The sequence below is a fragment of the Zingiber officinale genome, chromosome 1A (assembly GCF_018446385.1).
Source record: "Zingiber officinale cultivar Zhangliang chromosome 1A, Zo_v1.1, whole genome shotgun sequence".
Taxonomy (NCBI): domain Eukaryota; kingdom Viridiplantae; phylum Streptophyta; class Magnoliopsida; order Zingiberales; family Zingiberaceae; genus Zingiber; species Zingiber officinale.
In genome coordinates, this window is record NC_055987.1 from 58,837,998 (window position 1) to 58,863,271 (window position 25,274).

The 25,274-nt window shown below is 36.5% G+C and overlaps 1 protein-coding gene across 1 annotated transcript; it reads left to right on the top strand.

The window, feature by feature from the left end:
- Positions 1-21,799: 21,799 nt before the first annotated feature.
- Positions 21,800-23,953, top strand: LOC121998116. Its single transcript, XM_042552876.1, has 3 exons — positions 21,800-22,874; positions 23,064-23,516; positions 23,646-23,953. The coding sequence occupies exons 1-3, from the start codon at positions 21,800-21,802 to the stop codon at positions 23,951-23,953; spliced, it is 1,836 nt and encodes a 611-aa protein (XP_042408810.1).
- The last annotated feature ends 1,321 nt before the right edge of the window (positions 23,954-25,274 follow it).

Here is a 25,274-nt window from a genome sequence, read left to right on the forward strand (position 1 = left end):
GAGGAAAGGAAGAAAATCTATTGTTGATCGCTATAAAAAGACAATAGTCAATGGAGGAAAGACTGCTAGAAGCGGCTGCAGTTGGAGAGGAGGAGAGGAGGAAGAGAAGGAAAGGAAGAGGGAGATAAAGAGATAGAAGAAACATGTTGTCCTTGTAATTGAGGAGGAAAAGAGTGATGTTACTCTTGCTAAAGGGAAAATAGGAAGAGGAAAAAGAAGAAGAGGAATGAGCTACTACTTTTGAGAAGAGAAGTTTTCCAAATTAATGTTGGAAGAAGGGAGAAGAAGAGAGAAGTGCATAGTGTTGGATCGAAACCGCGCTAGAGGGGAGGGTGAATAGCGCTCGCGGCTATTTCGTTTTTCGGAAAACACTCGAGTAGAATACGCAGCGGAAAATGTAAATAAACACAAACACAGAGACACGGTCGTTTACTTCGTTCGGAGCCTAAGGCGACTCCTACTCGAAGGCCCGCGATCCTTGATCGCTTCCGGTGGGCAACAACTATAAGTTCGATAAACGATTACAAGTTGAAGTACAATAAACGACAGTAAATAATTATACCAACGACAAAGAAATGAAGATTCGGAGCTCCTGGTCGTCGGGCACAAGTAGCAGCACTTCGGAACGTCGTTTGGAGCAGCACGTAGCACTTGAATCACTTGGAAGAAGATATTTTGAAGCTGCTGGTCGAGATCCCTTATAAAGGGGGTTCAAGGCGCCTTATACTGTTCACCAAGGCGCCTTGAACGAGCCGAGTCACCCGCGTGGATCAGCACGGACCTGGTCGAACTCTATCTGGTTTAAGGCGCCTTCAGCCTATCCAAGGCGCCTTCAACCTCCGGTCCAAGGCGCCTTGAACTCCATTCAAGGCGCCTCCGGGGGGGGGGGGGGACCTTTTCCTGGCTCGCACCCGAGGCGCCTCCAAGCTCCATGGAGGCGCCTCGGCACTGTTCATCCGAGGTCTTTTTTGTACTTTGGTCCCTGCAAGATATGTTAATCCCAAAAATACCCTGCAGCACAAAGTTAGCACAAAACAATGATATTGAAATATTTAACAGTCTCTTGATCGTCTGATCGACTTCGGGTTTCCTACCGAAACCCTAGGTCGACCCGACGCCATCTGTTCCTCTACGGGAACGCGTCCTCACCTACTCCACTCGGAGATTTATTCATTGCCGACGATCCTCCGATCGATGGACTTTTGCTCGGCACTCGCCGCTTCCGGACTTCTCCGAACATCCGCCCACCGGCCAGACTTTCACCGTTCGCGACACTGGGCTTTCCACCTAGGGTTACCACCCCTAGGACTTTTGCCTGAATCGACCGCCAAGACTTTCCGCATAGGGTTACCACCCCTATGACCTAGGGTTACCACCCCTAGGGTTTTACCTGCCTAACCGCAGTTAGGACTTTCCTGAAACACTCAGCAAAAGCTGTCAGATAACAAAGCACCTTAACTTTGAATCCTTTGCCATTATCAAAACTTAGGTTCGATCGTCGGATGCTTCCCGCACCAACAATCTCACCCTTTTTGATTATGGCAATACGTAATTCAAAATTAAGGAAAACAACGTATGCATAAAGTTAACCATGCTTAAGTAAATAAACTTCAAATGCAATAACAGTTAAGCTGGAAACTTTTAACTTGGTAATATTAGACTCCCCCTTAATAAAAGCCCTCCTTTATTAAATACTTTGAATTTTCCTTTAACTTTAATTTACCTACTCTCCCCCTTTGCCATATATCAAAAATAAACCAGTTTGAAAGTAGATTTGTATTTTTCTGAAGGAAAATTTTCAAAGAGGGATAACAATGAATTTTCTTCTTAGATTGCCAAATTTGAAAATACTTAGCTATATATTTAGCTTCGAAATGACTTGTATTGAGAAAATATTTTGCCAAATAGCTAAGTTTAGAGTACAATCTAACTGAGTCTAGTTAAAATAGTCTTTAAAATTAACTAAGTTTGAAAATATGAGTATTTAAATTTTCAATAAAGGAATTTGCTTAGAAGTTATAAAATATGAGGTCACTTGAAAACTTTAAAACGTTATAAAAAGTTGACTAGTTTTGAAAATATTTGAATACTTAATTACATGGGCAAGTTTTTAAAAAACTGTAATTAAGTTTTGAATATGCATTTTGAAGAAACTTTGAAAAAAAAAAATATATAGTTTTGGTTCACAGGGAGTAGTAGTAGTTTGTTTTCTAGTCCAAGCATGAGTCAAATTAAATTACTGAGTTTAATTTGATTAAGTATCAGAGCCTTGAAATAATCAGGTAAAGTGATTTGATTAGAACCTTAAAGTACAATCATGCTTAAAAAAAATTGAAACACACTTTTCCCAATTGTCTAACCTTTAGCTACTTGCTGATTGCCTAGAGGGCAGTAGCTTTCACATGGTTAGTCAAGTTGAGTTAATTTGATCCAGGTAGACTTGACTAGAGCTGGAGAACTTAACTTGATTAATGTTTATTGCATATTTAACGCCCAGACTCATATTGATGCACAGATATAAGCATTCTTGAGTCCAGGCAATACCCTATGCATCTCACGCCTTTCTAAGTTTTTCAAGACACAAGCAAGGTATACCTAGGTGATTGTGAGATGCTCTGGCTTTAATCTAGGGGTACATGATATCTAGGGGAAAACCTAAGCTAAATCCAAATTTTAAAAATCTAACAAAATTGGAGTTTTGAAAACTGTTTTTCCTAGAATTTTAAAAGCAAATGATAACCAAAAAAACATTGTCTATTCTACCCAACACATTCCTATTTGTCTTCTAAGTGAGCTGAACTCAAGTTCAGGGTTTTGTGAAGATGTCAGCTAGATTTGATTTTGACTCAACATAGTTGAGTATAATATCACCCTTAGCTACATGATCCCTTACAAAATGGTGCTTCACTTCTATATGTTTAGTCCTTGAGTGATGAATTGGGTTTTTTGTTAAATTTATGGAACTTATATTATCAATTGAGATTTTTGTGTTATGATAGTTCAGTTGATAGTCTTTAAGAGTGTGCATCATCCAAAGCAATTGAGATGTGCATTCACCTAAGGCTATATATTCAGCTTCAGTGGTAGATAGAGCAACACAATGTTGCTTTCTACTTGACCAACTTACTAGGCATTGTCCTAGAAATTGACAACTACCACTTGTGCTTTTTCTATCTAACTTGCATCCGGCGTAATCTGAGTCAGAATAGCCAAGAAGGTCAAAGGTGCAAGTTCTAGGGTACCAGAGTCCTATATTTAGAGTACCTTTAATGTACCTAAGTATTCTTTTAACATAGGTTAAATGTGACTCTTTTGCACAAGATTGGTATCTTGCACACATACCAACCGCAAATAATACGTCGGGTCGGCTTGCAGTTAGGTAAAGCAGGCTTCCTATGGCACTCCTATAGTACTTTGGATCTACTGGTTTTCCTTCAGGGTCAGAGTCTATGTTAATGTTGGTTGCCATTGGAGTATTTATTATTTTTGAATTTTCCATGCAGAATTTTTTAATTAATTCCTTTGCATATTTAGTTTGATAAATATATATTCCATCTTTAGTTTGTTTTATTTGTAAGCCTAAGAAAAAATTAAGTTCACCAACCATACTCATTTCGAATTCATTTTCCATTAATTTAGTAAATTCTTTTAAAAATTTAGAGTTATTTGATCCAAAAATTATATCATCAACATAGATTTGAGCTATGAAGATGTCTTTGTCTACAATTTTTACAAATAGAGTTGGATCTATTTGACCTTGGTTGAAACCTTTGGATATTAAGTGATTTGACAATCGTTCATACCATGCCCTAGGGGCTTGTTTAAGTCCGTACAAGGCCTTTTTTAACCTAAATACATGATTAGGATATCCTAAGTCCTCAAATCCTGGGGGTTGTCTTACATATACTTCCTCCTTAATAAATCCATTTAAGAATGCTGACTTAACATCCATTTGGTATAGTTTAAATCCTTTGTTTGCTACATAGGCTAACAACATTCTAATGGATTCGAGTCTAGCTACTGGGGTATAGGTTTCATCATAGTCCAAACCTTCAACTTGGCTGAATCCTTTAGCTACAAGCCTAGCCTTATTTCTAATTATTTCGCCTTGATCATCTAGCTTGTTTCTAAATACCCATTTTGTATCGATTATTGACTTATTTGAGGGTTTAGATACAAGTTCCCAGACTTGATTTCTCTCAAATTGGGCTAACTCTTCCTGCATAGCTATGATCCAGTCCGGGTCAGGTAGTGCTTCTTCTATTGTTTTTGGTTCGATTTTAGAAATTAGGGCAATCTGACTGTGAATTCTATAGGAGGATCTAGTTCTTACCCCTAGATTTGGATCACCCAAAATTTGATCAGTTGGGTGAGAGGTACTGACCCTAGTTGGTCTGATAAGTGGGTCAGGGGCTGGTTCCTCTGGTATATTAAGATTTGGTTGAATTTCATCATCTTCTATATTTCTTGGGTCAACTTCAACATTCTCATTTATATTTGGTAGATTATATTCTTCATCAAATATTAAATTAGTTGTTTCTTCAACTTTTAGGGTGTTTTGATTGTAGACTCTATAGGCTCGACTGTTTGAGGAGTATCCTAAAAATATTCCTTTGTTAGATTTGGGTGTGAATTTTCTTAAATAATCTTTAGTATTTAAAATGTGAACTTTACATCCAAATACTTTTAAATAATTTAAGTTAGGAATTTTATGATAATATAGTTCATAAGGGGTTTTCTTGTGAAATTTGTTGATCAAGATTCGATTTTGAATATGATTTGCAGTATTTATTGCTTCTGCCCAAAATTGGTGATTTAAATTATATTCATTTAACATGGTTCTAGCGGCTTCTTGTAGAGTTCTATTTTTACGTTCCACCAGACCATTTTGTTGGGGGGTTCTAGGACATGAAAATTCATGTTGATATCCATTTATTTTACAAAATTGGGTAAATTTATGATTTTCAAATTCCCCTCCGTGATCACTTCTTATTCTTTTAATTTTAGTATCTTTTTCATTTTCTATTAATTTACAAAAGTTACTAAATATTTCATAGGTTTCATCTTTAGTTTTTAGGAATTTTACCCATGAAAATCTATAGTAGTCATCGATTATTACTAAGCAATACTGGTTCTTGCTTAGTGACTTAGCTCCATGTGAATCAAATAGGTCAAGGTGAAGGAGCTCAAGTAAGGAGCTGGTTCTTTCAAGATTTGTTGATTTGTGTGTTGACTTAGTTTGTTTTCCCTGTTGACACGCATTACAGATAGAATTTTCAATGAATTTTAGTTTTGGTAAACCTTTAACTAAACCATTATGACTCATTTTTGAAATGAGTCTAGTGTGAGTGTGACACAATCTTCTGTGCCACAAATCAGTTTCCTCTTTTTGTGTTAGAAAACACTTTTTTGAGGATGTCGGTAAATTAATTGAATACATATTATTTATCCTAAGTCCCTTAAGTAAGATTTCAGGATTTTCAATGTTTTTAACTAAACACCTGGTTTTGTCAAAAGTTACTAAGTATCCGCTATCACACAATTGACTTATACTTAATAAATTAAACTTGAAATTTTCAACTAACAGGACTTTTCGAATATAAAATCGGAGTTGATTTCAATATTACCTCTTCCGATTACCTTAAGTTGACCTTCGTTACCGAATGCAACTGATCCTAAGTTCTTGTACGTTAGTTTAGTAAACTTCAATTTATCTCCAATCATGTGTCTGGAGCAGCCACTATCCAGCATCCATTGATCCAATTCCTACATAGTAAGTGGTTGAATTGTTTTAATGGATTTCATGATAGTTAAATTGAAGTAAACTTGTTAGAGATAAATTTTTGAAAGAGTTTTGAATAATTTTGAAATTTAGTTTAATTTCGAGATTTAGTTTTAAAATAATTTTGAAATTTAAGTTTTTAAAATTTAAGTTTAAAATAATTTTGAAATTTAAGTTTTGAAATTTAAGTTTAAAATAATTTTGAAATTTAAGTTTTTAGAATAATTTTGAAATTTAAGTTTTTAAAATAATTTCGAGATTTAGTTTTCAAATAATTTTGAAATTTAAGTTTTTTTAAAATAATTTTGAAATTTAAGTTTTGAAATTTAAGTTTAAAGTAATTTTGAATTTTAAGTTTTTAAAATAATTTTTAAAATAATTTTGAAAAAATAATTTTGAAAAAATAATTTTGAAAAAATAATTTTGAAATTTAAGTTTTTAAAATAATTTCGAATTTTAAGTTTTTAAAATAATTTCGAATTTTAAGTTTTTAAAATAATTTTGAAAAAATAATTTTGAAATTTAAGTTTTTAAAATAATTTCGAGATTTAGTTTTTAAATATTTTTGAAATTTAAGTTTTTTATAAAATAATTTCGATATTTAGTTTTAAAATAATTTTGAAATTTAAGTTTTTTAAAATTTAAGTTTAAAATAATTTTGAAATTTAAGTTTTAAAATAATTTTGAATTTTAAGTTTAAAATAATTTTGAAATTTAAGTTTTTAAAATAATTTTGAAATTTAAGTTTAAAAATAATTTCGAGATTTAGTTTTAAAATAATTTTGAAATTTAAGTTTTTAAAATAATTTTAAGTTTAAAATAATTTTGAAATTTAAGTTTTAAAATAATTTTGAATTTTAAGTTTAAAATAATTTTGAAATTTAAGTTTAAAATAATTTTGAATTTTAATTTTAAATTTCTTAATCATCTCACCCGACCTAGATTTTCAATCAGGGAATCCTATAATTGTTGTGAGATGAATTATAATTCAATTTTAAGGTTTGGGTTAACTTTGTGTTAGATTCAGGTTTAGCTTTGGGTTCAACAAGTAAGCATTCTTTGGATAAACTTCTGGGCTATGGTGAGTCACAAGAACTCATTAAAGTAACCATGCCTTCGAGGTTTTCCAAATAGTCCTACCCATTGAGCTTAGTACTAAACCTTGGTCTAACTAGTTAGGATCCATTTAAGGGTAGCTTCGGTCAGTTCCACTTGGCCGCACCAGGTCGAAGCCATATCTTCCTAGACATGCGATGCCCAAGCTTCCCTAACGTACTATCATCCAAAAACTTCACCAGTACTGTGGTTCAAGTTAACCTTAGTCCGTTTTAATCTAACCTTAATTACCCTGCCGGGTGATCTACTCTTGTTTTACCCATTTCGGGTAGATTAGGTTCAGTTACCCTGCCGGGTAATTTAGTTGGTTAGATTAGGTTCATTTTGAGTTTTAATTGAATTTTGAATTTAATTTTTAATTTCAATTTCGAATTTTGAATTTAATTTTCAATTTCAATTTGGAATTTTGATTTTAATTATTAATTTCAATTTGGAATTTTGAATTTAATTTTGAATTTTGAATTTAATTTTTAATTTCAATTTCGAATTTTGAATTTAATTTTTAATTTCAATTTCGAATTTTGAATTTAATTTTTAATTTCAATTTCGAATTTTGAATTTTAATTTTAATTAAATTTAAATTTTAATTTCAATTTCGAATTTTGAATTTAATTTTTAATTTCAATTTCGAATTTTGAATTTAATTTTTAATTTCAATTTCGAATTTTGATTTTAATTTTTAATTTCAATTTGGAATTTTGAATTTAATTTTGAATTTTAAATTTAATTTTTAATTTCAATTTCGAATTTTGAATTTAATTTTCAATTTTAAATTTTAAATTTTAAATTTTTAGGATTGTTTTTCTTTTTGCTCCCCATGGATCATGGCCTCGATATGGTCTATCGAGGTAGTATATTTGATCCTTCGGAACCCAGTATTGGCCAAGTCCAACTTGATTGACCAAGTTAGACTTGGAGACCCATGCTTGGACTGATTTAACACTTTGTTTGTTTATTAATGATAAATAAGATCTATATTTACTTTTGTATCCCAGCCCAGTTCTGTTGTAGAATCAAGTCCAAATTCTTGGAGCCCAAAGTAAACCGTTCTAAGGTATTTTCTAAATTTTTAACCTGATTTGTTAGACTTGAATTTTCTTTTTCAAGTTTTTGAACTTGAGTTGGTAATTCAGTCTGACTCTGGTCAGGTAAAGGTTTGGTGTTAGCCACTTCTTTAAGGACACTTACTTCCTTTAGAAGTGACTTAACTTCAGTTTGACTTAGCTAATTTGCGAATAAATAGCTAACAAGTATTCAACCGGAAATACTTACGGTCGTCCTTCGAAACGGATATGGATCCGTGGCTTCGCCGACCGCCGCATCCGATTCGACACTTGGTCCCGCCATTAATGCAGTAGACTCGTTTGTTCGAGCTCGTCGTCGTCCTCCGATGAAGATTCGCCATGTTGCCTAAGGACCTTTTTCCTTCGCTTTTGACCTCCTCGTTAGGCGCTGATTTGATGCCCTTTTGGTTACACCAGCATGTAACTTCAAACTTCATCTTTGTATTTCAGTTCCTTTGATTTTATTGCCTTCTTTAGATCTTTGTCGATTTCGTCTTGTAAAGCTTCACGAGGTTTACCTTGTAATGTCACCTTCTTCATCGTCGAATCGTTCATCTTCGATCTTGGTTCGTCGGGGTCTTGGTTCCTGCGCAACCAACGCAAGAGGTCGCAGCAGTCTCGCTCATGTTCAAATTCACTAAAAGTTCATCTAGTTTTAAAGAAGATAAATCCTGAAACTTTCACCATTGATGCCCACAATGTATTCCTGAAACGAGTTTAGGGCATACCTTATCGCCCCGATTTTCATCTTTTGGCCAATTCGTGAAGAGAGTTAAGGATATCTGAGCTCGCTCGCCGCCTCCCGCATTTTAGATTATATAATTTATTAAGCAAAGATCTCTTTACCTTGGTGTCGCCGCTCATGGAGTTCGAGCTTTTCGAGCCTTTCAGGAGAACGCCACCGCTGAGTTCTTCCCACACGAGGGCGCAGTTACGCCGGCTTCAACCTTTATTAGAGGCGTCCACTTTCGCGAGGTGTCGTCATCGCCATCGGATGGTAGTCCAGTCCGATCATCCACGCCGATTGTATCTTTAGACGTTTCCATTCTTCCTTCAGAGCCAAAATCTTCTCCCGAATAGCGACGAAACAAGTCAAATATTTATATGCAACAGAAATAAACCAAGACTGTCTGATTAGTCGAATAAAGAATAGGTGTTGCACTACATCGAGCAAAACGATTCGAGGAAACAAAATTAGAATATGGCCTCAATTCGACTCAAAACTAAATTTGGAAGGTTGTTTGCACCAATTCAACGACGCCGATACCACTTGTTGATCGAGCCCAGAGGGGTGATAGCGCCGTTATTTCGCCGAAAACACCGAGCGAATGTAACAACAAACACAGAGACATCGGCGCCACTTGGTTTCCCGCCGCTGATCGCCCGGCAAGCAGTTCGACAACGATTGAAGTTAACGACAAGAATAATTATAATGACAAAGAAGATCGCCGCACAGCAAAGACGAACGCCGTTGAGCAAGACGTAGCACCATCACTTGAAGAAGATCTGCCGTCGAGATCCCAAGGCATATCGTTCACCGCGCTGAACGAGCCGAACACCGTGGATCGGACGACCGGGTCGCCCATTCGCGCCATCCGGCGCCAACCTCCTCGGCGCGAACTCCATCTGGCGCCCATTCCGACCAGGCGCCCAAGCTCCATGGAGGCGCCAGATCGCCATCCGAGGTCTTTACTTGTCCTGCAGATAATCCAAAAATACGAAGAGTTAGCACAAACATGATATTGAATATTAACGCCTTCGATCGCTGAAATCGTGCATCGAACCTTTGACCCGACGCCATCGCCTTTCACGGGAACGCCTCACTTCCACTCAGACGAAGCGATCCTCCGGATCAATCGACTTTGCCGCACGCCGTCGACTTCGCTGAACATCCGCCATCAGCTTTCACCAGCGACACTGTGGCCACCTGTTACCACCCCTAGGACTTCCCTGACGCCATCGACCAGACTTTCACGACCTAGGACCACCCCTAGGTTTTACTTAACCGCAGTTAGGACTTTCTCGAACACTCAAAGAAAGTCGCCGATAACAAAGCACCTTAACTTTGAATCCTTTGCCATTATCAAAACTTAGGTTCGATCGTCGGATGCTTCCCGCACCAACAATCTCCCCCTTTTTGATTATGGCAATACGTAATTCAAAGTTAAGGAAAACAACGTATGCATAAAGTTAACCATGCTTAAGTAAATAAACTTCAAATGCAATAACAGTTAAGCTGGAAACTTTTAACTTGGTAATATTAAACTCCCCCTTAATAAAAGCCCTCCTTTATTAAATACTTTGAATTTTCCTTTAACTTTAATTTACCTACTCTCCCCCTTTGCCATATATCAAAAATAAACCAGTTTGAAAGTAGATTTGTATTTTTCTGAAGGAAAATTTTCAAAGAGGGATAACTGAGTCTAGTTAAGTAGATTTGTTGGTGCGGGAAGCATCCGACGATCGAACCTAAGTTTTGATAATGGCAAAGGATTCAAAGTTAAGGTGCTTTGTTATCTGACAGCTTTTGCTGAGTTTTTCAGGAAAGTCCTAACTGCGGTTAGGCAAGGTAAAACCCTAGGGGGTGGTAACCCTAGGTCATAGGGGGTGGTAACCCTATGCGGAAAGTCTTGGCAGGTCGATGGCTTCAGGCAAAAGTCCTAGGGGGTGGTAACCCTAGGTGGAAAGCCCTGGTGTCACGAACCAGGTGAAAGTCTGAACTGGCCGGTGAAGCGGATGTTCAACAGAAAGTCCGGAAGCAGCGAGTGCCGAGCAAAAGTCCAGTCGATCTGGAGGATCGTACTGGCAACAGGTAAATCTCCTGAGTGGAGTAGGTGAGGACGCGTTCCCCGTAGAGGGAACAGTAGGCGCCGGTCGACCTAGGGTTTCCTGTAGAGTCAGACTCGGACATCAAGAGACTGTTAAATATTTCAATATCATTGTTTTGTGCTAACTTTGTGTGCAGGTATTTTGGGATTAACATATCTTGCAGGACCAAAGTACAAAAAGACCCTGATGATAAGGCCGAGGCGCCCATGGAGCTTGAGGCGCCTAAAAGTAGCAGAAAAGGCCAACAGAAGATCGAGGCGCTTTGAATGGAGTTCAAGGCGCTGACCGAGGTTGAAGGCGCTGATAGGTCAAGGCGCCTTAAACCGATAGAGTTCACCAGTCCGCCGATCCACACGGTGATTTTGCTGCTCAAGGCGCCTGGTGAACAAGATAAGGCGCCTTGAACCCCCTTTATAAGGGATCTCGACCAACAGCTTCAAAATATCTTCTTCCAAGTGATTCAAGTGCTACGTGCTGCTCCAAACGACATTCCGAAGTGCTGCTACTTGTGCCCGACGACCAGGAGCTCCGAATCTTCATTTCTTTGTCGTTGGTATAATTATTTACTGTCGTTTATTGTACTTCAACTTGTAATCGTTTATCGAACTTATAGTTGTTGCCCACCGGAAGCGATCAAGGATCACGGGCCTTCGAGTAGGAGTCGCCTTAGGCTCCGAACGAAGTAAACGACCGTGTCTCTGTGTTTGTGTTTATTTACATTTTCCGCTGCGTATTCTACTTGAGTGTTTTCCGAAAAACGAAATAGCCGCGAGCGCTATTCACCCCCCCCCCCTCTAGCGCGACTCGATCCAACAAGTGGTATCAGAGCGGGGTCGTTTTGAATTGGTGCAACCACCTTTCAAAACAAATTTTTCGCAGTTTTTTTTTTTTCGTTTTTGGAGTCGAATTAGAATTTAGCCTTATAGCTATATTCTAATTTTTGTTTCCCTCGAATCGACTTTTGCTCGAAGTAGGTGCAACACCACTCGAGTTCGTTTTTATTATTCTTTATTCCAGCACTACTAATCCAAGACTTAGTCTTGGAACATATTCTGTTATTTTCTGTTGTTGCATATTATAAATGGCCCAACAAGAGGGTTTCAGCACTGTACGTCCCCCGCTATTCTCAGGAGAAGATTTTGGCTACTGGAAGGGAAGAATGGAAACGTATCTAAAGATACAATTCGAAACGTGGGTGATCATAAAGACGGGACTTCAGCTACCATCCGATGACGACGGCAAACCGACACCCTGCGAAAAGTGGGACGCCTCTTTAATAAAAAAGGTTGAAGCCGACGCCAAAGCTACCTGCACCCTCCAGTGTGGTCTTACCAAGGAAGAACTCAACAGAGTTGGCCCGTTCTCCTCTGCAAAGGAGCTCTGGGAAAAGCTCATAGAACTCCATGAAGGCACTGACGACACCAAGGTAAGTAAAAGAGATCTTTTGCTTAATAAATTATATAATCTAAAAATGCAGGAAGGCGAAACAGCGAGCTCTCTTCACGCGAGAATACAAGATATCCTTAACTCTCTTCACGGAATTGGCCAAAAGATAGAAAATCGGGACGTGATAAGGTATGCCCTAAACTCGTTTCCAAGGAATACATTGTGGGCATCAATGGTAGATGCCTACAAAGTTTCCAAGGATTTATCTTCTTTAAAACTAGATGAACTTTTTAGTGAATTTGAACTTCATGAGCAGACTAATGCACAGCCTACCGAGAAAGGTATTGCGTTGGTTGCAGGTACAAGCCGAACCCGGGAACCAAGACCACGACGGAGAACCGAACCAGCATCAGAAGCTGAACCAGATTCTGACGATGAAGAAGGTGACATTACAACCGAGCTGGTAAACCTCGTGAAGAAGCTTTACAAGACGAAAGGATTCGACAAAAGAGATCTAAAGAAGGCAGTAAAATCAAAGGAATGCCCACAAAATACAAAGATGAAGTTTGAAGTTACATGCTACGGGTGTAACCAAAAGGGGCACATCAAATCCAACTGCCCTAACCTGAAGGAGGTCAAAAAGCAAAGAAGGAAAAAGGTCCTTAAGGCAACATGGGACGAATCTTCATCGGAGGACGACGACGACGAGCTCGAACAAACGAGTCTACTTGCATTAATGGCCCGGGACCAAGTCGTCGAATACGGATGCGAGAGCGAGTCTGAGGCCGAGTCCGAGCAAAGCCACGGATCCGTATCCGTTTCCGAAGGACCAGACCCCGCTGTAAGTATTTCCCGGTTGAATACTTTAGTTAGCTATTTATTGCGCAAATTAGCTAAGTCAAACCTGAAAGTTAAGTCACTTCTAAAGGAAGTAAGTGTCCTTAAAGAAGTGGCTAACACCAAACCTTTACCTGACCAGAGTCAGACTGAATTACCAACTCAAGTTCAAAAACTTGAAAAAGAAAATTCAAGTCTAACAAATCAGGTTAAAAATTTAGAAAATACCTTAGAACGGTTTACTTTGGGCTCCAAGAATTTGGACTTGATTCTTGGGACACAAAGAGTCGTCTACAACAGAACTGGGCTGGGATACAAAAGTAAATATAGATCTTATTTATCATTAATAAACAAACAAAGTGTTAAATCAGTCCAAGCATGGGTCTCCAAGTCTAACTTGGTCAATCAAGTTGGACTTGGCCAACACTGGGTTCCGAAGCATCAAATATACTACCTCGATAGACCATATCGAGGCCATGATCCAGGGGGAGCAAAAAGAAAAATAATCCTAAAAATTTAAAATTTAAAATTTAAAATTCAAAATTAAATTCAAAATTCGAAATTGAAATTAAAAATTAAATTCAAAATTCAAAATTAAATTCAAAATTCCAAATTGAAATTAAAAATTAAAATCAAAATTCGAAATTGAAATTAAAAATTAAATTCAAAATTCGAAATTGAAATTAAAAATTAAATTCAAAATTCGAAATTGAAATTAAAATTTAAAATTCAAAATTCAAAATTTAATTCAAAATTCAAAATTCGAAATTGAAATTAAAAATTAAATTCAAAATTCGAAATTGAAATTAAAAATTAAATTCAAAATTCAAAATTAAATTCAAAATTCCAAATTGAAATTAAAAATTAAAATCAAAATTCCAAATTGAAATTGAAAATTAAATTCAAAATTCAAAATTGAAATTAAAAATTAAAAATTCAAAATTCAATTAAAACTCAAAATGAACCTAATCTAACCAACTAAATTACCCGGCAGGGTAACTGAACCTAATCTACCCGAAATGGGTAAAACAAGAGTAGATCACCCGGCAGGGTAATTAAGGTTAGATTAAAACGGACTAAGGTTAACTTGAACCACAGTACTGGTGAAGTTTTTGGATGATAGTACGTTAGGGAAGCTTGGGCATCGCATGTCTAGGAAGATATGGCTTCGACCTGGTGCATTTGGCCAAGTGGAACTGACCGAAGCTACCCTTAAATGGATCCTAACTAGTTAGACCAAGGTTTAGTACTAAACTCAATGGATAGGACTATTTGGAAAACCTCGAAGGCATGGTTACTTTAATGAGTTCCTTGTGACTCACCATAGCCCAGAAGTTTATCCAAAAAATGCTTACTTGTTGAACCCAAAGCTAAACCTGAATCTAACACAAAGTTAACCCAAACCTTAAAATTGAATTATAATTCATCTCACAACAATTATAGGATTCCCTGATTGAAAATCTAGGTCGGGTGAGATGATTAAGAAATTTAAAATTAAAATTCAAAATTATTTTAAACTTAAATTTCAAAATTATTTTAAACTTAAAATTCAAAATTATTTTAAAACTTAAATTTCAAAATTATTTTAAACTTAAAATTATTTTAAAAACTTAAATTTCAAAATTATTTTAAAACTAAATCTCGAAATTATTTTTAAACTTAAATTTCAAAATTATTTTAAAAACTTAAATTTCAAAATTATTTTAAACTTAAAATTCAAAATTATTTTAAAACTTAAATTTCAAAATTATTTTAAACTTAAATTTTAAAAAACTTAAATTTCAAAATTATTTTAAAACTAAATCTCGAAATTATTTTAAAAAACTTAAATTTCAAAATTATTTTAAAACTAAATCTCGAAATTATTTTAAAAACTTAAATTTCAAAATTATTTTTTCAAAATTATTTTAAAAATTATTTTAAAAACTTAAAATTCGAAATTATTTTAAAAACTTAAAATTCGAAATTATTTTAAAAACTTAAATTTCAAAATTATTTTTTCAAAATTATTTTAAAAATTATTTTAAAAACTTAAAATTCAAAATTATTTTAAACTTAAATTTCAAAACTTAAATTTCAAAATTATTTTAAAAAACTTAAATTTCAAAATTATTTTAAAACTAAATCTCGAAATTATTTTAAAAACTTAAATTTCAAAATTATTTTAAAAACTTAAATTTCAAAATTATTTTAAACTTAAATTTCAAAATTATTTTAAACTTAAATTTCAAAAACTTAAATTTCAAAATTATTTTAAAACTAAATCTCGAAATTAAACTAAATTTCAAAATTATTCAAAACTCTTTCAAAAATTTATCTCTAACAAGTTTACTTCAATTTAACTATCATGAAATCCATTAAAACAATTCAACCACTTACTATGTAGGAATTGGATCAATGGATGCTGGATAGTGGCTGCTCCAGACACATGACTGGAGATAAATTGAAGTTTACTAAACTAACGTACAAGAACTTAGGATCAGTTGCATTCGGTAACGAAGGTCAACTTAAGGTAATCGGAAGAGGTAATATTGAACTCAACTCCGATTTTATTATTCGAAAAGTCCTGTTAGTTGAAAATTTCAAGTTTAATTTATTAAGTATAAGTCAATTGTGTAATAGCGGATACTTAGTAACTTTTGACAAAACTAGGTGTTTAGTTAAAAACATTGAAAATCCTGAAATCTTACTTAAGGGACTTAGGATAAATAATATGTATTCAATTAATCTACCGACATCCTCAAAAAAGTGTTTTCTAACACAAAAAGAGGAAACTGATTTGTGGCACAGAAGATTGTGTCACACTCACACTAGACTCATTTCAAAAATGAGTCATAATGGTTTAGTTAAAGGTTTACCAAAACTAAAATTCATTGAAAATTCTATCTGTAATGCGTGTCAACAGGGAAAACAAACTAAGTCAACACACAAATCAACAAATCTTGAAAGAACCAGCTCCTTACTTGAGCTCCTTCACCTTGACCTATTTGATTCACATGGAGCTAAGTCACTAAGCAAGAACCAGTATTGCTTAGTAATAATCGATGACTACTCTAGATTTTCATGGGTAAAATTCCTAAAAACTAAAGATGAAACCTATGAAATATTTAGTAACTTTTGTAAATTAATAGAAAATGAAAAAGATACTAAAATTAAAAGAATAAGAAGTGATCACGGAGGGGAATTTGAAAATCATAAATTTACCCAATTTTGTAAAATAAATGGATATCAACATGAATTTTCATGTCCTAGAACCCCCAACAAAATGGTCTGGTGGAACGTAAAAATAGAACTCTACAAGAAGCCGCAAGAACCATGTTAAATGAATATAATTTAAATCACCAATTTTGGGCAGAAGCAATAAATACTGCAAATCATATTCAAAATCGAATCTTGATCAACAAATTTCACAAGAAAACCCCTTATGAACTATATTATCATAAAATTCCTAACTTAAATTATTTAAAAGTATTTGGATGTAAAGTTCACATTTTAAATACTAAAAATTATTTAAGAAAATTCACACCCAAATCTAACAAAGGAATATTTTTAGGATACTCCTCAAACAGTCGAGCCTATAGAGTCTACAATCAAAACACCCTAAAAGTTGAAGAAACAACTAATTTAATATTTGATGAAGAATATAATCTACCAAATATAAATGAGAATGTTGAAGTTGACCCAAGAAATATAGAAGATGATGAAATTCAACCAAATCTTAATATACCAGAGGAACCAGCCCCTGACCCACTTATCAGACCAACTAGGGTCAGTACCTCTCACCCAACTGATCAAATTTTGGGTGATCCAAATCTAGGGGTAAGAACTAGATCCTCCTATAGAATTCACAGTCAGATTGCCCTAATTTCTAAAATCGAACCAAAAATAATAGAAGAAGCACTACCTGACCCGGACTGGATCATAGCTATGCAGGAAGAGTTAGCCCAATTTGAGAGAAATCAAGTCTGGGAACTTGTATCTAAACCCTCAAATAAGTCAATAATCGATACAAAATGGGTATTTAGAAACAAGCTAGATGATCAAGGCGAAATAATTAGAAATAAGGCTAGGCTTGTAGCTAAAGGATTCAGCCAAGTTGAAGGTTTGGACTATGATGAAACCTATGCCCCAGTAGCTAGACTCGAATCCATTAGAATGTTGTTAGCCTATGCAGCAAACAAAGGATTTAAACTATACCAAATGGATGTTAAGTCAGCATTCTTAAATGGATTTATTAAGGAGGAAGTATATGTAAGCCAACCCCCAGGATTTGAGGACTTAGGATATCCTAATCATGTATTTAGGTTAAAAAAAGGCCTTGTACGGACTTAAACAAGCCCCTAGGGCATGGTATGAACGATTGTCAAATCACTTAATATACAAAGGTTTCAACCAAGGTCAAATAGATCCAACTCTATTTGTAAAAATTGTAGACAAAGACATCTTCATAGCTCAAATCTATGTTGATGATATAATTTTTGGATCAAATAACTCTAAATTTTTAAAAGAATTTACTAAATTAATGGAAAATGAATTCGAAATGAGTATGGTTGGTGAACTTAATTTTTTCTTAGGCTTACAAATAAAACAAACTAAAGATGGAATATATATTTATCAAACTAAATATGCAAAGGAATTAATTAAAAAATTCTGCATGGAAAATTCAAAAATAATAAATACTCCAATGGCAACCAACATTAACATAGACTCTGACCCTGAAGGAAAACCAGTAGATCCAAAGTACTATAGGAGTGTCATAGGAAGCTTGCTTTACCTAACTGCAAGCCGACCCGACATATTATTTGCGGTTGGTATGTGCGCAAGATACCAATCTTGTGCAAAAGAGTCACATTTAACCTATGTTAAAAGAATACTTAGGTACATTAAAGGTACTCTAAATATAGGACTCTGGTACCCTAGAACTTGCACCTTTGACCTTCTTGGCTATTCTGACTCGGATTACGCCGGATGCAAGTTAGATAGAAAAAGCACAAGTGGTAGTTGTCAATTTCTAGGACAATGCCTAGTAAGTTGGTCAAGTAGAAAGCAACATTGTGTTGCTCTATCTACCACTGAAGCTGAATATATAGCCTTAGGTGAATGCACATCTCAATTGCTTTGGATGATGCACACTCTTAAAGACTATCAACTGAACTATCATAACACAAAAATCTCAATTGATAATATAAGTTCCATAAATTTAACAAAAAACCCAATTCATCACTCAAGGACTAAACATATAGAAGTGAAGCACCATTTTGTAAGGGATCATGTAGCTAAGGGTGATATTATACTCAACTATGTTGAGTCAAAATCAAATCTAGCTGACATCTTCACAAAACCCTTACCTGAACTTGAGTTCAACTCACTTAGAAGACAAATAGGAATGTGTTGGGTAGAATAGACAATGTTTTTTTTGGTTATCATTTGCTTTTAAAATTCTAGGAAAAACATTTTTCAAAACTCCAATTTTGTTAGATTTTTAAAATTTGGATTTAGCTTAGGTTTTCCCCTAGATATCATGTACCCCTAGATTAAAGCCAGAGCATCTCACAATCACCTAGGTATACCTTGCTTGTGTCTTGAAAAACTTAGAAAGGCGTGAGATGCATAGGGTATTGCCTGGACTCAAGAATGCTTATATCTGTGCATCAATATGAGTCTGGGTGTTAAATATGCAATAAACATTAATCAAGTTAAGTTCTCCAGCTCTAGTCAAGTCTACCTGGATCAAATTAACTCAACTTGACTAACCATGTGAAAGCTACTGCCCTCTAGGCAATCAGCAAGTAGCTAAAGGTTAGACAATTGGGAAAAGTGTGTTTCAATTTTTTTTAAGCATGATTGTACTTTAAGGTTCTAATCAAATCACTTTACCTGATTATTTCAAGGCTCTGATACTTAATCAAATTAAACTCAGTAATTTAATTTGACTCATGCTTGGACTAGAAAACAAACTACTACTACTCCCTGTGAACCAAAACTATATATTTTTTTTTTTTCAAAGTTTCTTCAAAATGCATATTCAAAACTTAATTACAGTTTTTTAAAAACTTGCCCATGTAATTAAGTATTCAAATATTTTCAAAACTAGTCAACTTTTTATAACGTTTTAAAGTTTTCAAGTGACCTCATATTTTATAACTTCTAAGCAAATTCCTTTATTTAAAATTTAAATACTCATATTTTCAAACTTAGTTAATTTTAAAGACTATTTTAACTAGACTCAGTTAGATTGTACTCTAAACTTAGCTATTTGGCAAAATATTTTCTCAATACAAGTCATTTCGAAGCTAAATATATAGCTAAGTATTTTCAAATTTGGCAATCTAAGAAGAAAATTCATTAAGGGGTAGCTTGGTAGAGTAAAGGGAGAAAAGAAGAAAGGAGTGCATATCCTAGTATTAGAAGAAAAGGAGGGAAGAATAAGAAGACAGAAGAAGGAAGAGATGAGGTGGTGCATTGCAAGAATACATAAAGGAAGGGTTGTCTCAAGTGGTGGTGTTGATGTAAGGAATTAGGGCGCTAAATACATGAAAGCGCAGCGGAAAATATCTAGTTCCTTTCCAATAGATCCATGCGAAAGGAAACCATATACTAAGTATTAATTATCTACATGAGAAAGTTATACCTTTGTTGCGTGCCCTTCGCAATCCCGATTCCAACGTTTCTTTAGATGCGGATCTTAGCGCGATCAAGTCGTCACGCCTCTATGGTATCCATATGAACAAGTCTCGTTTGTCTCATAAACTCACAAGGTGGAGAATGAAACAATCAAAGGTTGTGTTAGCAACCTTTCTTGGAGGTTTCGGCCAAGTGGAAGAGAGGAGGAGGAAGAAGAGCTAGAGCACCAAAAACTCATCATGAAAATGAATCCAAAAACCTCTTTTTATAGATTCATGAAGTTGTCTCATGCCTTAATGTCAATTGTCTTGATTGACATTAATATTTGTCTTCATCCAATGAATCCAATGCATGTGCAATTCAAATGGTTCACTCTTCATCCAATGAATTCAATGCATCCAATGCATGCAATGCATGAGCAATTCAAATTGTTCACTATTCATCCAATGCATCCAATGCATGAGTAACTCAAGTTGTACACTCCTCTTTCTTCATGAATTCAAATTTCATGAAATCATATAATGAGTCCAACTCATTATTCATTAATTAATTCATAAAATCATATAATGAGTCCAACTCATTAATCATCAAATAATTCATGAAATTATATAATGAGTCCAACTCATTAATCATTAATCCAATTGATTCAATGAGTCTAATTTGAATTGGACTCAATCCAATAGTTAGATTTAATTGAGTCTTACTCAATAAGTCCAATTTGAATTAGACTTAATCCAATGATTCACCATATGAATCCATCTCCATTGACTTATTCTTTGTGTATGACCCAATAGGTTCTCGTAACGTTGGCAATGTATCCAAATCAACATTTAAATACATAAGCAATGAGTGGCATTTAGCAAGGCATCATTGCTACCCAAGTGACGAGAATGTCGAGATCCGACTTAACCTTTCCGTGGCTATTATCTTGTATGACTCAATCCTTCTATCCTCGATATCTAAATTGATCAATGAGGCATAGACTGTGTCATCCTCTTATCAATCTTTATGTTTCTTGATCTCTAAGTAAACACACTCAATTAAATAAGCTCAATATCGCATATTAATTCATTTAGGAATGGTCATGCATTCTTATGTCCTACTAATCAAGAGGCCCATAGATATCACTTCCGTCATATGGAAGGGATAGATCTCATCTACATCACTCACATCCCTCCGCATAACTTATTGCATACCCAGTGATCGACTTTATGGTCCACCCTGTCACAGGTGACGTTTGACGATACCAAAGTATACAACTCCTTATGTAGGGAACCGTAATGACTTTAGGTCTAAGAACTATTCATACTAATAGTCACATGAGAATATCTATGACACTCATATAATGATCCATGAAACATTCTCATGGTGGGTCATTCAGTATATATTCTCTAATATATATCCATGTGTCAATCTGATATCTCATATCCATGACTTGTGAGATTAAGTTATCCGTTGACCTACATGCTAGTCTCAACGTATTAATATTATCCTTGAATATTAATGCTTGACTAGGAATAGTTAAGAGTAGTGTTCTATGTATATCTACAATATCTCATTATCAATTCAACCAATTGATATATTGTAGATTAGAACCTCCTACTCTAGGACATTATTATACTTATCCATTCGACACTAAATTGAAATAAATATAATAACCAACTTCACCTTTATTAATAATGAAATATGATACAAAATGAGCCCTTTACAATCATCTCATAATTGATACTAGGGCTAATACTAACAATCTCCCACTGCACTAGTGCTAATCCCTGAAATATCTAATACCTGTGAGTATAATCCAGACATGTTATTTAGCTACGTATTTTTTCTTTCTTTACATTAGCAGTGATAAACTTTCCTAGCTTTAAGGGATAAAGTCTAGAATTAGTCTTCCTATTTTTGTGGATCTCATCTAGATCCTATTTTTGTGGATCTCATGGTTCGTGCTCATAGCATTTGTGATGCTATATAAAGGGTCGAGAGGCATGTAGTATCTTATCTCATTGTAAGGTTTCCTTTCATTAGTGAAGTTTCTATTTTGTCCTATTCTTCTTGTTTTGTTCTTGGGTGTTGTGTGCTATCGTATCCTATTCTAGGCCAACATTTGGTATCAGAGCGTTGGTAGTATAAGACATCCAAGAATCTACGATTCTATAAAATGTCGAGCATCCCAGTAAAGGAGAACGGCGGAGTGCCATTTCCCTATCCGATGCTAAGTCCTCACAATTATACTGTGTGGGCAATAAAGACAGAGGCGATCCTTGATGCCCAGGGAGTCTGGGAGGCGGTGGAGCCAGCGGAAGGAGCCCAGGTGGATGCAAAGAAGGACAAAAAGGCACGTGCATACATCCTGCAGTGTGTCCCCGAAGACATCCTTCTTCAGATCGCAACAAAGAAGACGGCGAAGGAAGTCTGGGACAGCCTCAAGACGAGATACCTTGGTAGTGATCGGGTGAAGAAGGCACGTGTACAAACATTGAAGAGCGAGTTCGACGCTCTCCGGATGAAAGAGACCGAAACGATTGATGAGTTTGCTGGCAAACTCAGCGCCCTAAGCAGCAAATTCTCCACCCTTGGTGACACGCTTGAAGATTCCTCGTTGGTAAAAAAATTGCTCAATTCTGTCCCTGATAAATTCTTTCCTATTGTTGCCGGTATTGAGCAATTCTACGACCTTGAGTCTATACCATTTGAGGAGGCTATAGGGCGACTGAAGGCGTACGAAGAACGAACGCTACGACTATGCAGCAACACCAACGGCACTGAAGGTGAGCTCCTATTAACTCATGCCGAATGGCAAATGCGACAGAAGGGGAGCAACGTGGACACTTCGTCAGGAGGAAAGGGGCGTGGATCCAGCAGCCCTAGTCGTGGCAAATGGCGCAGTCGTGGCCGTGGTACGCCGAGCCAAGATAGTGCAGGAGGCACTAGCGGCAACAACAGTGGCACTCGTGGCAAGAGACACATAAAATGCTTCAATTGTGAGAAAATGGGGCATTATGCGTCTGAATGCTACAGCAAGCGTCGTGGAGATGAGGCTCACCTCACTTGCGCCACGGATGAAGAGCCAGCACTAATGATGTCCATGTTCCACGAAGAATCTCAGCGGCAGGATACCATTCTGCTCAGTGAAGAGAGGTTGCTACCGGAGGTGTACCGGGGCGTCAAGAAAGGTGAAGACAAAGACGTTTGGTACCTTGACAATGGTGCCAGCAACCACATGACTGGCCATCGTGAGAAGTTTCAAGAACTAGATGAAACCATCACTGGGAGGGTGAGGTTTGGCGATGGATCAACCATTGAGATCATGGGCAAGGGGACGGTTGTGTTCGAATGCAAGAACGGCGACCAGAAAGCTCTCCACGAGGTATACTACATTCCGAAACTTTGTAGTAATATCATAAGTCTTGGTCAATTGACAGAAGCTGAGAATGAAGTGCATATGAAAGGAGATAACATGAAGGTGATTGATAGGAACGGGAAGCTCTTGATGCTGATAAAGAGAACACAAAATCGCTTGTACAAGATAACCTTGAAGATATTCAAGCAAGCGTGTCTCCTAGCAAGACAAGAAGACCCAACCTGGCTAGGACACATGCAAAGCCGCGAACCGGTAGTGCGCGGGGCACTGTCCATGTGCAAGTCTGCAAGAGGCAGACTTGGCATACATCCAAGTCGGGCATGCGCACAAGGCATGCTAAGCAGAGCGGCAGTGCAGGGCTGCCCAAGCCCAAGTCTTACAGGAGGAAGACTTGGCAAACCAACAAGTGTGGCATGGGCGCAAGCTATACCAAGCAGAGGATTGGCAATGCGCTGGGCACGTTCCAAGCCCAAGTTTGCAGGAGGCAGACTTGGCAGCAAAGCGGGTGTGGCAGGTATGCAACATATGCCAAGCAGCAAAGGCGGACAAATGGACTTGTCCGTTGTGCGAGCAGATGGACTTGCTCGTGTTGCCGAAGGAGCAGACAGATGAGACTTGTTTGTGGCAACGAATGTGCGGGCAGACGGACTTGCCCGTGTCACAAAGAGAACGAACATACGAGACTTGTTCGTGGTGCCGAAGAGATCGAGCCATGGGCCGAGCACTTGGTGTGCAAGCAGACTTTGGCGCAGAGCCAAAGAAACAGAGCCATGGATAACGCAGACAGATGGACTTGTTCGTGGTACGGACAAATGGACTGCCCGTGGTGCCAAAGATGGACATATTGTGGTTGAGTTCGTTAATACCGGAGAACAGCGAACCGATGTAATAACTAAAGCATTGTCAGAAGTGAAGCCGCCATGCGACAACTACTCGGCGTCCGTGACTTAGAACCATGTCAGGATTAGGAGGGGTAATGTGAGTATAATCCAGACATGTTATTTAGCTACGTATTTTTTCTTTCTTTACATTAGCAGTGATAAACTTTCCTAGCTTTAAGGGATAAAGTCTAGAATTAGTCTTCCTATTTTTGTGGATCTCATCTAGATCCTATTTTTGTGGATCTCATGGTTCGTGCTCATAGCATTTGTGATGCTATATAAAGGGTCGAGAGGCATGTAGTATCTTATCTCATTGTAAGGTTTCCTTTCATTAGTGAAGTTTCTATTTTGTCCTATTCTTCTTGTTTTGTTCTTGGGTGTTGTGTGCTATCGTATCCTATTCTAGGCCAACAATACCTAGTGACCTAGTATGACCATCATGCTTCTTCTGTGCCAAAGCCTTGGTCAAGAGATCCACAATGTTAGCATCGGTCGGTACTCTACATATATTCACATCTCCTCTATTGATGATCTCTCGAATGAGATGGAATCGCCGTAGTATATGTTTGGATCTTTGATGAGAGCGAGGTTCCTTAGCTTATGCAATAGCCCCATTATTATCACAATAGAGGTTTATTGGGTTTGCTATACTAGGAACAACACCAAGCTCGGTAATGAACTTCCTAATCCAAACAGCCTTCTTTGTTGCAGCAGAAGCAGCAATGCACTCGGCCTCTGTTGTAGAATCAGCTCCTGTGTCTTGCTTTGAACTCTTCCAGCTCACAGCACCACCATTTAAGAAAAATACATACCCTGACTGCGATCTATTATCATCCTTGTCAGTTTGGAAGCTAGCATCGGTGTAACCCTTTACAACAAGCTCTTCATCGCCTCCAAAGATCAAGAAATAATCTTGAATCATTCTCAAGTACTTAAGAATATTTTTGACTGCTATCCAGTGGCCTTCACCTGGATTTGACTGGTATCTGCTCGTCATGCTTAATACATATGAGACATTTGGGCGAGTACAAAGCATGGCATACATGATAGACTCTATTGTAGATGCATAAGGAATCTAATCTATGTGGTCCCTTTCTTCTTTAGAAGAGGGGCATTGAGTCTTCGAAATACTCACATCATGTGACATAGGTAAGAATCCCTTCTTGGAATTCTCCATGGCAAAATGTTTCAACACCTTGTCAATATATGTACTCTGGCTTAGACCAAGCAATCTTTTAGATCTATCTCTATAGATCTTAAGGCATAAAATGTAGGCTGCTTCACCTAAGTCTTTCATTGAAAAATAATTCTCAAGCCAAGTCTTCACCGACTGAAGAATAGGGATATCATTTCCAATGAGAAGTATGTCATCTACATACAATATGAGAAAG